General features: G+C 39.5%; 1 protein-coding gene across 2 annotated transcripts in view; it reads right to left on the minus strand.

Annotated features, from left to right (window-relative positions):
- Nucleotides 1-9,084: 9,084 nt before the first annotated feature.
- UGGT2 (UDP-glucose glycoprotein glucosyltransferase 2) overlaps nt 9,085-14,338 on the minus strand; it is a 301,267-nt gene continuing 296,013 nt past the window's right edge. For both annotated transcript variants that reach the window (XM_073348024.2, XM_073348019.2), the window contains exon 39: nt 9,085-10,959. In XM_073348024.2, coding sequence (XP_073204125.2) covers nt 10,937-10,959 — 23 coding nt within the window. In that variant the 3' untranslated portion in view covers nt 9,085-10,936. The remainder of the gene's footprint in view (nt 10,960-14,338) is intronic.

The following is a 14,338-nucleotide window of genomic DNA, read 5'->3' on the forward strand; positions in this document are numbered from 1 at the left end:
TGTTTGTTCGTTTTAGTTCTAACTCTCGGTGTAAAGTTAGTTAAAAACAGAGAGGCAAACATGACAGAGCCCAAGGCAGAAAAACCAAAGAGGCTGCCCACAGGAGAGAGATGGAGCCAAGGGAAAAAGAACTGGAGGAGAAGGAAAAAGAGAAGAAGCATGCTGAGGAGGAAAAGGAAAAGAGAGGAAGCATGCCCTGGAGATGGTAAAGGCTCAGCAGAATAGCAATCCTTCTCCAGGTACAGCTTCACATCCCAGGAAGTTCCCCACCTACAAGGCAGGCGATGATACGGAGGCCTTCTTAGAAAACTTCGAAAGGACCTGCCTTGGGTACAGCATCTCTACAGACCAATACATGGTAGAGCTGAGGCCGCAGCTCAGTGGACTGAGTGGCAGCTGAAATGCCTAAGGAACACATGATCAAATATGAACTGTTTAAAACCCAGGCGACAGTCAGAATGGGGCTAACACCCAAACATTCCCGTCGGCGGTTCAGAGCCCTAAGGTGGAAACCAGACGTGTCATTTACCCAACATGCCTACCACATTGTGAAACATTGGGATGCCTGGATATCAGGAGCAAGTGTTAAATCTCCAGAAGATTTGCCCTTCCTAATGCAAATGGAGCAGTTCTTAGACGGTGTTCCTGAGGAAAGAGAACGATACATCCTATATGGGAAGCCCAAAACTGTAATCGAGGCGGGGGAGATTGGAGCCAAATGGGTGAAGGTGGCAGAAAAGAAAAACACTGGTCGCAGTTGGAGCGGATACCAGAAGGGACAACCTCAGACCATACCTGTCAAGGTTCCTTCCCCACTCTGAACTCTAGGGTACAGATGTGGGGACCTGCATGAAAACCTCCTAAGCTTACTTTTACCAGCTTAGGTTAAAACTTCCCCAAGGTACAAATTAATTTTATCCTTGGAATAGCCACTGCCACCACCAAACTCTAACTGGGTTTACTGGGAAACGTAGTTTGGACACGTCTTTTCCCCCCAAAATCCTCCCAACCCTTGCACCCCACTTCCTGGGAAAGGTTTGGTAAAAATCCTTACCAATTTGCATAGGTGACCACAGACCCAAACCCTGGATCTGAGAACAATGAAAAAACATTCAGTTTTCTTACAAGAAGACTTTTAATAGAAATAGAAGTAAATAGAGGTAATGGAATCACCTCTGTAAAATCAGGATGGTAGATACCTTAGAGAGTAATTAGATTCAAAACATAGAGAACCCCTCTAGGCAAAACCTTAAGTTACAAAAAAGACACACAGACAGAAACAGTCATTCTGTTCAGCACAATTCTTTTCTCAGCCATTTAAAGAAATCATAATCTAATGCATACCTAGCTAGATTACTTACTAAAAGTTCTAAGACTCCATTCCTGGTCTATCTCCGGCAAAAGCAGCATACCGACAGACCCAGACCCTTTGTTTCTCTCCCTCCTCCCAGCTTTTGAAAGTATCTTGTCTCCTCATTGGTCATTTTGGTCAGGTGCCAGTGAGGTTACCTTTAGCTTCTTAACTCTGTACCACTGTCAAAGCTGGAGGGGCCGGGGAAGGGAACAAAGGGTCCTCTGTGTGTGTGTGATGCTTTTGCCGGGACCAGAGCAGGAATGCAGGTCAGAACTCCTGTAAAGAGTTAGTAAGCAATCTAGTTAGATATGCGTTGGATTCTGTTTTGTTTAAATGGCTGATCAAATAAGTTGTACTGAATGGGATGTATATTCCTGTGTTTGTCTCTTTTTGTAACTTAAGGTTTTGCCTAGAGGGATTTTCTATGTTTTGAATCTGACTACCCTGTAAGGTATTTACCATCCTGATTTTACAGAGGTGATTCTTTTACTTTTTCTTTAATTAAAATTCTTCTTTTAAGAACCTGATTGCTCTTTAATTGTTCTTAAGATCCAAGGGTTTGGGTCTGTGTTCATCTATGCAAATTGCTGAGTATTTTTATCAAGCCTTCCCCAGGAAACTGGATATAGGGCTTGGGGGGATATTTTGCGGGGGGAGACGTTTCCAAGTGGGCGTTTCCAAGTCGGCGTTTCCCCTGTTCTAACTCTTTGGTGGTGGCAGCTTTTAAACTAAGCTGGTAAAAATAAGCTTAGGGGGTCTTTGCAGGTCCTCACATCTGTACCCTAGAGTTCAGAGGGGGGAAGGAACCTTGAGAACTCTATAACAGGTGTTTGCAGCACAATAGCCTTTGATTAAAAAAAACTGCTCAGCCCTGCAGTTTGAAAATTAAAAAGTAATTTTGACCATGTAAACCCCTAAAATCGACAGTTTCATTATATTAACCTCACTGCTAGTGACTTTATTTTCTATTTTATTTTTAAATAAGTTTCCCAACTTTCTTTTTAAAAATGGAAAATTGACATGTTTAATGCTTAAGACAATATTAAAATGTGTAATACTGATTTATGGCAAATCCAATATTAAAACAGCCTTGCAATGAATTTATAAACTTGTGACAGAGCTCAAAATTGCCCATGTCACATATTGTCAAGAACAGGAAAATACCACCTGTAACTAGAGTGCTTTCAAGTATGTCATAAATGAAACTGTCAGCAGCATTTTTCTTCATCATCAGATGCCTTTTGAGGAAACGGATTAGAGTTTTCTATTTAAGGAGGTGATTGATAGAAGGCATCACTGGCAATTAGCCAGTCTGGCAAAGCAAGTTGGTGATGTTTAAAACTAACTGTCTTAACGTGATAAGGAACTGTTTGTTCAGCTCTGCAAAGTAGTTTTATCTAGAAGATTACTTTTAAAGAGTAACATCTTTATTTATATAAATAGAATTGTACATTTACTTTTTTACATCTAAAGAAATAGGAATCACAAATGTTAAAACCAATATTGGTAAGCAGGAAGAAATATGTCCTTGTTTCAAATTAGATGTCTGTTTTCTTGCCAATGGACCATAAGTCTTTTTACAGAGGATCTTCTACTCACAAGTACTCATTTTAGGCTAGTCACGAAGACTTTTTTGAATGAATCACGTACTGTCAATCTATATTTTCATGAACTTTTAACCAATAATAAAGATAGGAGAAGGTAATTTGTTTGCCCAAAGTAGCAATTTTATGCTTTAAGAATGAGAAACCTTCAAGTCTAATGTTGCTTATTCAACATCTGAAATTGTAGAATTTTTTATATAAAATCAAAAGAAACCTAAAATTTTAAGAATTTATATTTTCATGTCTAGAAATTTTTGTAGCACTATATTTTCACATTAATTAAATATATTTATGGTGACTGATTTGTATTACTGTATTAATTTATTTTCAAGGTGGTAAGTTTCAGATGTGGTCATGAATGCAACAGAAGGCTGTGAAAAGTTCACGTTTCTCATTAAACCAAAATCTGAAAACAGGTAATAACAAAATTCACTAAGCTTTAAAGATCAGAATATGGGGGGATGTAGCAGCTGTACCAGATTTTATATTTGGGTTTGAATATGTAACCTTTGTGAATAATTTCTCTCCAGCCTGGTGGTGAATATCATTGGCTAAATTACATACAAAAAATTAATGTATCTCTCTTCAGCTTCACGAAGGGTGCATATTTGTGTGTGGAGAAGAGGTACTAATATATAGTAGATCCTTCTAACAGGATATGAGCATTCTGGAATCCCAACATCGATGAACTACCTCAAACAGGAGAATATTCCGTTGTCCTCTTTTGAAAAAAACTGCTTGACTGTACTTACCCTACAATAACCATGGTTCTTTGAGAAGCTGACAACATTTATTTCATTTCTGCAAATGCATCCTGTGCATGTGACACTGGAATAATTTCCAGTAGCAGTGTCATTTGGGGCCATAGCTGTGCCCTGGATGCTCACCTACTCTACATAGTTGAGGGCACAAAGGATGGAGCAGCACCAACTGCCCTTCTGTTTCTTCAGTAAAACAGAATTGAGGGGATCCAGTACTCTATAGTAGGGGGAAAGGAGGGCAGGTCCTGGAGTACAACACATCTAGAAGAACCACAGTTAACGTAAGGTAAGTAACAACCATTCTCTGTGATTGTCCCCAATTCCACTTCTGATGACTCCAGCAGTGAACTCATGGCCAGAAGGTGGGTGCTTGGAGTCTACTGGAACAATGACTGTACAATGGCCCTGCCAAAAGCGAGACATTAATTCTGGAGCCCTCTACCAAGGAGTAATGCTGGGTGAAAGTGTGAACTGAATGCCATGTAGCTGCTCTACAAATCTCTGAAATTGGAATACCCCATAGACAAGTTGCAGAGTCTCCTTTATATGTGGTGCAATGGCTGTAATAAGTGCAGCTGGGTCCAAAAGCAAGCTATTGTGTTTTAATGCAGTCAGAAACCCATTTAGATAATGTTTGGATGGATATTGGCTGGTCCTTCATTCCAAGCCAAAAATTGACTAGAACTCATGAATGATTTTGTCCTGCCCAGCTAACAGCAGAGAGTCCTGCCAACATCTAAAGTGTAAAGTTTAACTTGCCCCCTGGCTAGTAGGCAGCTAGATCCGTTGTATGAGGATGTGGATCTCTTCTATTGTTTGAGCTGAGGTGATAGAAACAAAGCTGTCTTCACAGACAGGTGGTATAAAGAACAGGTTGCTAAGGGCTCAAAGGGCAATCCATAAGCCTGGATAACTCAACAGTGAGGCCCAGATAGGTGGAATCTGACTGGAGGAAAGACATGAATGAGGAACCTAGCAGCTGTTGGCTCTGAGAAGACCATTATGACCTTTGATAGGAGGAGGATGAGCAGAATTATCTGCTAAATGTACTCTTGTGGATCTGATGGACAATCCTGAATGCTTTAGGGCTACTAAGTATCTACTGAGGTTTCTAATGCAGTAGGTGCTTTTGTGCTCCCACACAGAGAACCTCTTCCATTTCCCAGCATAAGTCTTCCTAGCAGAATCCTTTCTGCTACCAGCCAAAATGTTTTGGACTTCCATGGAGTAGGTTCTGTCCATGGCCATTAGCTAGCCAGCATCTAGGCTGTGAGGTGCAGCAGCGTTGGATCTGGGTACAGGATCTAGCCTTTGCTCTGCATGAGCATGATGGACAGCACCAGAAGTATGATTTGGGGCTGTGTCAACATTACTCAGAGCAGAATACTCTGGGTGATGCTGGGGCTATCAGTATAATCAAGGCTGCATCATGCCTGAATGCCCTCAGGAGTCCTGGTATGCAGTTCTGGCCCATGGAGAACACAAGTACTCTTAGGCATTTACTTTTGCAAAAGATAGAGTCCTTGATAGACCATTCATAACTGTTTTGACTATTGTTTTTAGAGCTGATCCGTTAAGGCGTTTTGCAAGGATCCAGACATGGAATGACTAAAATAATTCAACCCTGTTGGAGGGGATTTGGTAGCAACTATCTGCCTTCTTTAAAGTTGGTGCCTGTGAAGTTGGGGTTTCCCACAGCTCCCCTAGCTAGTTCCAACAAGCCTTCATTTATTTACATTGCCAATCTACTAGGGACTGACCACAGGATGTCTAGCAGTTCACCTGACTTCTTGTGTACTATTTCTGCTAGAATTTTCAGGGAATCTTCCATGCACTGGAGAAGCTCCAGGAAGGATCCAGCAGCTGGCAGCCTGGGTTGGGATAGTGAAGTAACAGCCTCATCAGATAAAGATGAAGAAATCACCATAGCTAAGCTGGACCGCTGTCTCTTGCAGATCATCCTGTTCAGCATAAATCACATGACCAAGTCACTGGACCAATTGCCTTCCTGAGTCTGAGAGAGGAAGGAGAGCTGGGTTTAGAGGCAGGAGCAATGCATGGATCTCTTTTGCCAGTTGTACCCTCAGGGGGCCCAGAATGGCCATGATTACATAGGATATGGGTATGGTGCTGCAGGCCATAGAGATTACTATGTTCCTCTCAAGACTTCCTGATGCCCTCTCTTGTAGAAGTGTCCTCTGGAAATCTAACTATGTTAATAACTATAACACTAAACTAATGAGAGAGAAAATCTGTGTGAAGAGATGGAGGTGATACAGAGGTTCCATCTCACAGCCATAGGCAACAAGCAGGAACCATAGGGTAGTTGCAGCTGCTTCACCCTTTATGTTCTTGGCTACAGGATGCAGAAGGGCATCCAGGTGCATATGGGGCTTCAGACACTGCTACTGAAAAATATTCTGATCTTGTTGTGCACCGGGCAGAAGAACTTACAGTTTACTAGCTGTAACTTGCTCATTTTACATATGTACCTGTCAATATGGAAGAACTAATGGAGGTTATTTCTATCCATCTGAATGAGAGGTCGCTTAGTTGAGTATATTGCATCTGATTATCTTTCCCCTATAAAACTTCAACAGAGCAAGATTATAAAGACTGAATTAACAGTAAAGTAGATGAGAGGGATCCTTTCATCTTGCTGGATTTGTATGCTATGAGAAGATCAATTCTCATCTGTTCTTACGTTGCTGTGTTCAATGAGCCAATACACAGCTTCACCACAGAGAAATTAAAAGATGTCATAACATTGTTGAATTGCTAACTGTTCTTCACTCATTCTTAATCCATTTGTGCCTAGTAGTGGCTTTCACATGTGTGACATCCATTGTTGGTGATGGATTAAACTGAAAAAGTCAGCACTAAATTATTAGTAATTTACTGCACTCATTCGCTGAAAGAAGGGTGAAAAATATCCAAACAAGTTATTTTAAGGTTTTAATACCTTTAATGTAAAATAGCTGAAAGACATGTGCAGAAATTGCTAAGAATGAAAAAGGTGAAAATCACCCTCTGACCTACAAACATGTAATAGACAAGGTTAGATCTCAGTTACAGCAATATTAATCTAATTATGTCTCTTGAAATTGATTTTGTTAATTCAGTTTACACTATGTAAAAGACAATTGACCAAAGGAAAGCAACAAGAATTAAATGATAGTGAAATCCAGCATATGTATTATTAATTCCACAATTTTGGGGCAGATATTTTAGCTTATTGTCTACTTTTTGTTCAGAATCCTTTCAGAAGGCAGTTTTGGATTACAAAGGCTTTATTTCCTTTTCAATCCAATACAATGTGTGTGTTCTTGGCAACTCAACAAAACACATTTATAAATCTAAATAGGTTTGTTAGAGTGTAGACAGCTGGAATTATCACTTAATATAGGCGGACATTCAAATGATTTTTGGTGCCAAACACTGGAACTGGAAGAAGCAAATTTATTTACATGCCTTATCAAGACCACTTGGGCAATCTATAAAACATATTTTGCCAACACACGTTAACAGAACACTGTTCAAAGGGAACGGGGATTCAAATCAGTAATAAATTAATCATCTTCAAAGCACCTTACAAATACTAACACACAAACTGAGTGTAAAATGAGCAACTTACCTTGTAATAAGACAGTCTCTCAGTATAAAACTTAGTGAATGATATAGAGAAGGTAGATGAGAAGCTTCTGTCTCATAATACAAGAAAGGAACGTTCAATGAAACTGAAATGTGGCAAATTCAAAACTGATCCAAAAGAAATATTTTAAAGTACTGTGTAATTAGACTCTAGAACTCACTGCCCCAGGAAGTAGCCGTGGTCAAGACCTTAGCAAGATTAAAAGACGGATTGGACACTTACATGAATAACAAGACTATCCAGAGTTATAACAATTAATGCTACAAGAGTACTGGAAGAGAGATAAAACTGCAGGTCTTAAACTAATCTAACTATTAAGGATTATAATGAGATCCTCAGAGGCAGATTATCCCACATATGCCTATTATAGGGTTTCTTGCACCTCCCTCTGAAGCATCTGGGGCTGGCCTAATGATGTAGTGGTTAAAAAAAAAAAAAGTGGGTAACCTACACTCCATATTCCCCAAATGAGAAGTGGATAAACTCAGTTGACTGGAGTTTACTGGGCTAGTGTCTATCAGAAACTGGATACTGGACTAGATGGAGATGCAATATGGCAATTTCTATGTTCCTATGTATGTCAGCAACAGTTGGTTCACAGCTCCTACTCAAACTGCTCATGTGCTCTGAAATCTGAACCAAAGGATAAAATCATAATGACAATTCAGGAAACAAGTGAATGTTAGCATCTGTGGGTACTTAACAAAAAGGGAATTTCTTGCTCTAAAAGTGAGAAATATACTCAATTTAAAAAAACAGAACTGAAAAACATTTTTCAGTTGAACTGACAATCCACATTTCAACAATATATTCTGAGCTACTCACTGGTTTCTTTACTTGGCTTTTTAACAACACAGTTAAAATCACTCATCTTAAATCTCAACTAATATGAGATGTAGAAAAGACCCAGAAACAATATATACACAGGAGGTATTGTTTCATGATTTCTGTGTGTATATAAAGTCTGCTGCAGTTTCCACGGTAAACATCTGATGAAGTGAGCTGTAGCTCACGAAAGCTCATGCTCAAATAAATTGGTTAGTCTCTAAGGTGCCACAAGTACTCCTTTTCTTTTTGCGAATACAGACTAACACGGCTGTTCCTCTGAAACCATACATATAACAGCCAAGATATATAAATTCTTCATTTCAGCAGCCCACTGATAGGCAACACTACTGTGTCTACTCCCCAGCCTTAATCACTCTTTTATACTACCCCTTTCACATTGGGCAAGTAATGGAGACCCAGTGTTTTATTTCAGTAGAGTACACATCTTAAGGTTGGTATGAGCCCTCTTCATTCTAAGTTTTAATGTCAGAGGGGTAGCCGTGTTAGTCTGTATCCACAAAAACAACAAAGGAGTCCGGTGGCACCTTAAAAACTAACAAATTTATTTGGGCATAAGCTTTCATGGCTAAAAAATCTGAAGAAGTGGGTTTTTTACCCATGAAAGCTTATGCCCAAATATATTTGTTAGTCTTTAAGGTGCCACTGGACTCCTCTTTAAGTTCTTATATCCTACCCTAGAGGCAATCCATTATTCTGTATATATTGCTGTGCTACCCCCATCTCCACGGTTTTCAAATAAAAAAACCCAACAACCTGAAGAATCACTGCAATTTTTCCTTTGGTTCTAGTAATTGGCATACTAAATGTATTGTGTAACACAAAATAATAGGGAAAAGAGAAATGCTGGAGAATCACAATGAGGGTACAATTATTTTGTTTTATTAGGCCAATTCAGTGGCATCTTTATACTTTGTATAACATATACAGCTGGTTTCTTTTATCCTAAAATATAAAATGATATTCTATGATGACTGAAATGCGGCTTTATTGAAGTCTTTGAGAAATAGTGACTGTATTTTTTGGAGCCCTTTATTTTACAAGCAAAACCGCATTTCAAACTGAAGGTTTCATATTAGTGGGCCTTTTCTTGAAAATATACTTCCATAAATAGAAATAGAAAAAAAAAGTTGTAAAATATCACGTATAAACATTTACAACACTGCATAAAATAAAAGGCATCTGTTCCACTAAATCTTTTAAACAGTTCCAACAAATTATGTTTATTTTAGAAAACAGATATCGTTTAAACATTCTCTCAAAGAAAACCATGATCTGTTTTCTTAACATTTAATCTTAATCCAATTAAATGGGATGTTGAGTAGAGGCTTTCACATAAAATGAACAAAAAAAATCTATATGCAAATTATAAACCTTTTATGGCTTTGTAAGAGAAATTTCCCAGCCAGCTAAGGAATAATGCTCACAGAGACAAAAAATTGCTTTAAAGATGTAGAACTCTAGCTTTTAATTTAACAAAAGCTTCATAGTAGAGATCTGAAACTTGAAATTCCAAGGAAGAAATAATTGCGAAACATTAGTGCACATGAACGCAATAGGACGTAAAAAACAGCAAGTTCTTGACTAGGAAGATGTTTCCTTTTTTAAATATACAGTATCATTTGTTCTCTTACACATATTAAGTCAATGGGAGCTGTGCACATATAGTCAACAGTAGAATCTGGCCTTATGTAAGACCGTTCTTTTAGTGCTGTTTAAGTTTTTTAAAAATGCTGATAGATTCTGTGTTTCAAGCACACTGTTCCAATCTCTGAAATCTAGCCTAATTCTCTGTTGGATGCATTCTGATCTTGTTTTCAGACAGAATAATTATGGAACACAGTTACAGTGCTGTATTTCAAATATGATAAAGGAAGTGAACATATAAAAGAATAGACTCTACTGAAATTTTAAAATATCTTTTGCTACAGAGCTTGTTTTGGATTAATATGTAACAAAATAAATAATGAAGTGTGACTGGCTGTAAGTTTACTTTTTAAAAACAGATAACTTAGTACATCAAGCTTGCACAATAAATTTAAAATGACATCCTTGGTTTTATAAACTTTGAAATTGATTTTAAATATTTTGGATTGGTCCAAAGCTCTAGATTTCAGTAAAAAACTATGTTTTACAACTGCCCCTTGCAGTGCTGTGAATTTTTCTTGTGAAACACAGTACATCTTATACAAGAAAAAACTGATGCATGTACATCATACTACAGAGTTTGAATATGCTCAACTTTGATTATGTATAGGATGCAATGCAAACTATTTTCAAGTATCCCTTTAAACATCTGACAATGCGTAACATTCATGGACTACAACCAGCCAATCTGAAAAAAATCCCCATACAATTTAAGTTTAAAGGGTCCAATCCAGCATTCCTTATAAACTGGGAGTTTTGGGTATGGCAGGGATGTAGGACCAGGTCCTATATATCAGCTGTCTTTGGTGGGGAGAGGGGGGGAAAATCAACAAAATAGGAACGCCCACTTACCTTGGTAAAAACAAAACTATAAAATCTTCATATTCTGATCTTACATTATCTATTCTTCCCATTCTGTTTGAATGCTTTAAGCAACATATTAGTTATAAAAAGTTTGACTTTACATATTGATGAAATGTTCAGAATAGTGCCTCTGCAGTATGTCCATCTTCCATTCCATCTCACGTAGAAGATTCAGTTGTGCCACCACAGCTACCTTTTGGAAATGATGCTAAAGTTCATCATGTTTAAAAACTGTAACCAAAAAAATAAAATGATATATATTTGCTCATATTTAAGAGCAATGCTGTAATACATTCTAAAATATTAAAAAGGCCCCAATAGCTTCAGGAGGCTTTTTATTTATTCCCAGAGTCCTAACAGTCAGCTCACATATTTAAAAATTCACTGCATTTTTTAGACCCTGCTAACAACTGACCATAAGCATTCACAAATAATCGAAACGACTAAAGAAACTGTTACATATTATTTAGCAGCAGAGTGCATTTATTTGCCTTCTAGTTTTTGATCCCTTAGAGTTCACATTTTCATGTTTTTCTCTGCAACCATGGGGACTAAAATATTTTTAAAATTAAAGTTGAAATTCTCACATAACTACTTGACTACCAGAGCTGGAGTTTAACTAAAAAACCAAAACACTCCACCAAATATTGCAAGCCTCCTACTCATGAGAGCTGTCAACAATGAGATTATGCCAAGTCCTATGATCTATGAAGTTAAAGCTACATAAAGTAACAAAATCTGCATTTGTAATTTAAAGCCCCATTATGTTGTGATTTCATTTTTTGTTCTAGGTGAGCTAGTAGCCCAATGCTTCTCATATTATAAGACCCCCATTCAATTGCCTATAACTGTGTCAAACTAACAGTTGGGGAGAAATTTAACATGCTGGATTTCTGTCTTAGGCTGAACAATTTTGGAAAATTTCAGCCAAAATAATTAATCTGTTTTCCAAGAATGAGCCAAGGGGAAATACACTGTTTTGCCAATGTTCAAAATGTTGGCAACTTTTTAGAGCCCTTATATTTTGGAGCAGGGACTTAGCAGGGTGTGGCCTTTGTGTTGGAGATGTCTTTTGACATCTTTGTGAAAATCCACCCAAATTTGGCCAGTTTATAAATCTTTTAAAAAACCTTGCAGTTTGCACATGCTCAGTAGCGACTTGCTAGACCATAGCTAAACTCCCCAAAGATTCCATCAGCACTGGGCATGCTTCAGACAAGGGCTGACAAGGAATTGCCCTGCAACTGCAGATCCAGACTGCTGTGGGCTGTCCTGGGCCAAGGTCTGGGCAATGGACAGAAGGGAGATAGTCTCTTGTATGCTCTCAATGGCTCCAGGCAGTGACAAGGAAGTTCCCTGATGGGAATGCACAAAGGGGTGGTGGGAGGAGAAGACTGGGATAATGAACCTGAGGATGGAAACTGGGACTTGGGGTCTGGGGACAAGGGAGGGGAAATGGAGGCTGTGATTGGGAGCTGGGTAAAGGGATACTGGCACTGGCTGGGCAAGAAGACTGAGACTGGGAGCCAGCAGGGGGAACTGAATGACCAAGATGCAGATCTGACAGTGGATGGGCAAAAAAAGCGGGACTAATAACCAGGGGATGGTGAGAATGAGACTGAATAAAGCGTCAGAGAAGGGGGCCTGGAAGTCAGTGTGGACAGGAAACATGGTTGAAGGAAGGGCTCAAACTTTGGGGAAAAAGGTGAAAGAAGTGTGCCCACTAGAGTACACACTCCTCTAGAGCCTGGAATGGAACCCAAGATTTCTGAGTTCTCAGAATTCCTCTGATGTCAGCAAATATCTGTGAAACCCGCTGGCAAAGTGTGTCTCATCTCCCTCTAATGATGATCCATATGGAGGGTAATAACCAACTACTGCTATCAGTTAGTCTCTTAGCTCAAGTGGCAGAGGTCTGCACAGTGATTCTAAAGTGATCACCATGCCGATGAACCATGTGGGTGTCAATATGATGCCACACTCTGGAAAATGGTTACTCACTTGTACAATATTTGTTGTTCTTTGAATTGTGCTGTACATGTAGACACTCCACTGTAGGTGTATGTGCAGCCATATCAGCAGGTGGTGAGTGTGCCCCTGCTATACTCATGAGCCAAGTTGAGTGTTTAAAGGGGTGTGAATGCCACCTCCCTCTCCATTTCTTTGCACTGCCAGTAAGCTAAATCCAAAGTTGCAGGGAAGATGGTAGTAATGGTGGCAGTAGGGGTGTGTGGTATTTACATGTGGACAGCTTATCTTGAAGAACAATAGTTACCCTACACGTATCTAACTGATTTTTCTCCTTGGAGTGAATGTGCAATTTACATTCCCAGGATCAGTTTTAGGAGCAGTTGCCTGAGCACCAGCTTTCAGGGGATGCTGTCCCACCAAGCTTTTTTTAATTCTGTTTTTTCCTTGGGGGATGGGGTGGGGGAGTGGGGAAGAGGATAGGGAGGCTGAAAATGTTTTCTGCCCTTGCCAACAAAAGGGCTAGGGATGCTCCTGTACATTCTGCTGTAGATGGCTCACAAGCAGTTTCCTTACAGGTGGTGGAACTTTGGACTACCTGAAGAGAGACTCCAGCACTGACTTGCTGAAGTTGGTGTAGTCTCAGGAAGCCTGAGTAACACCACAGTGTCTGGAGAAGGTTTGTACAGATGACCACATTGCTGCTTTGCAAATGTCCACTATAGAAACATTGCTCAAAAAGGCAGATGCAGTGGCATGCGCCTTCGTGGAGTGGGCTGTTATCCTAGCTGGAAGAACGATCTTTGCTGAACTTTAGCAAAACTTGATGTACTCACAAATCCAATGTGAATTACATTAAATTGTAACAGCTTGCCCTTTAATCCTGCCTGTTTCGAAGCCACCAAAATCTAGTGAGAACGGCTTGCTGCAGACGATGCCAATGGGCGTTATCTGAGAGGCTCAGTTCTTCTTCTTGAGGCATCCTGAGGTCTCTGCTGCTAGTAGGGTCTGTACTGCACTTGGGAATTAAGCTGCTTCCCCTCTGTAACTGGGGTATAGAAACCCAGCAAATAAAGGGTCATGGGAAGGTCTTTCAATGTGCGCATTGCGTCATCAGTTTTTTCAGAGACCAGCTTAGCACCTTTAAACAGTAGCTGTTCTATTGTATTTTATGGTTCTTTTGGGATGCTGGAGGCCTGCAACCAAGAAGAATCTCTCATTGAAATGGCTATAGCTATCAAATGTGACATGATATCTGACTCGTTGGTAGCTGCTTGGAAGAATGTGTAAGCATTGAGATACTTTAGATACTATCGCCAGAAACTGATCCCTGTATTCCTCAGGCAGTTTTCCTACACATTGTGGAATTGCTCAACAGTTAATAAAGGTGTATTTGGACAAGAATGCCTGCTAAGTTGACACCCTTATATGAAGGCTCATGGTGGTATAAGACTTTCTGCCATATAGATCCAGTCTCTTTATTCCTTGCCTTTCGGGGTAGTTTTAGGGTGAGACTGCCTTGAATGCTTGTTTGCTGCACTAACGAATCTGGGATGGCATGCATAAAGAAATACTTGGATTCTTGCTAAGGGACATGGTATATTCTGTCCATCCATTTAGCAGCGGATGGAATAGAGGCTGG

Source organism: Lepidochelys kempii, chromosome 1 (assembly GCF_965140285.1).
Source record: "Lepidochelys kempii isolate rLepKem1 chromosome 1, rLepKem1.hap1, whole genome shotgun sequence".
Classification (NCBI taxonomy): domain Eukaryota; kingdom Metazoa; phylum Chordata; order Testudines; family Cheloniidae; genus Lepidochelys; species Lepidochelys kempii.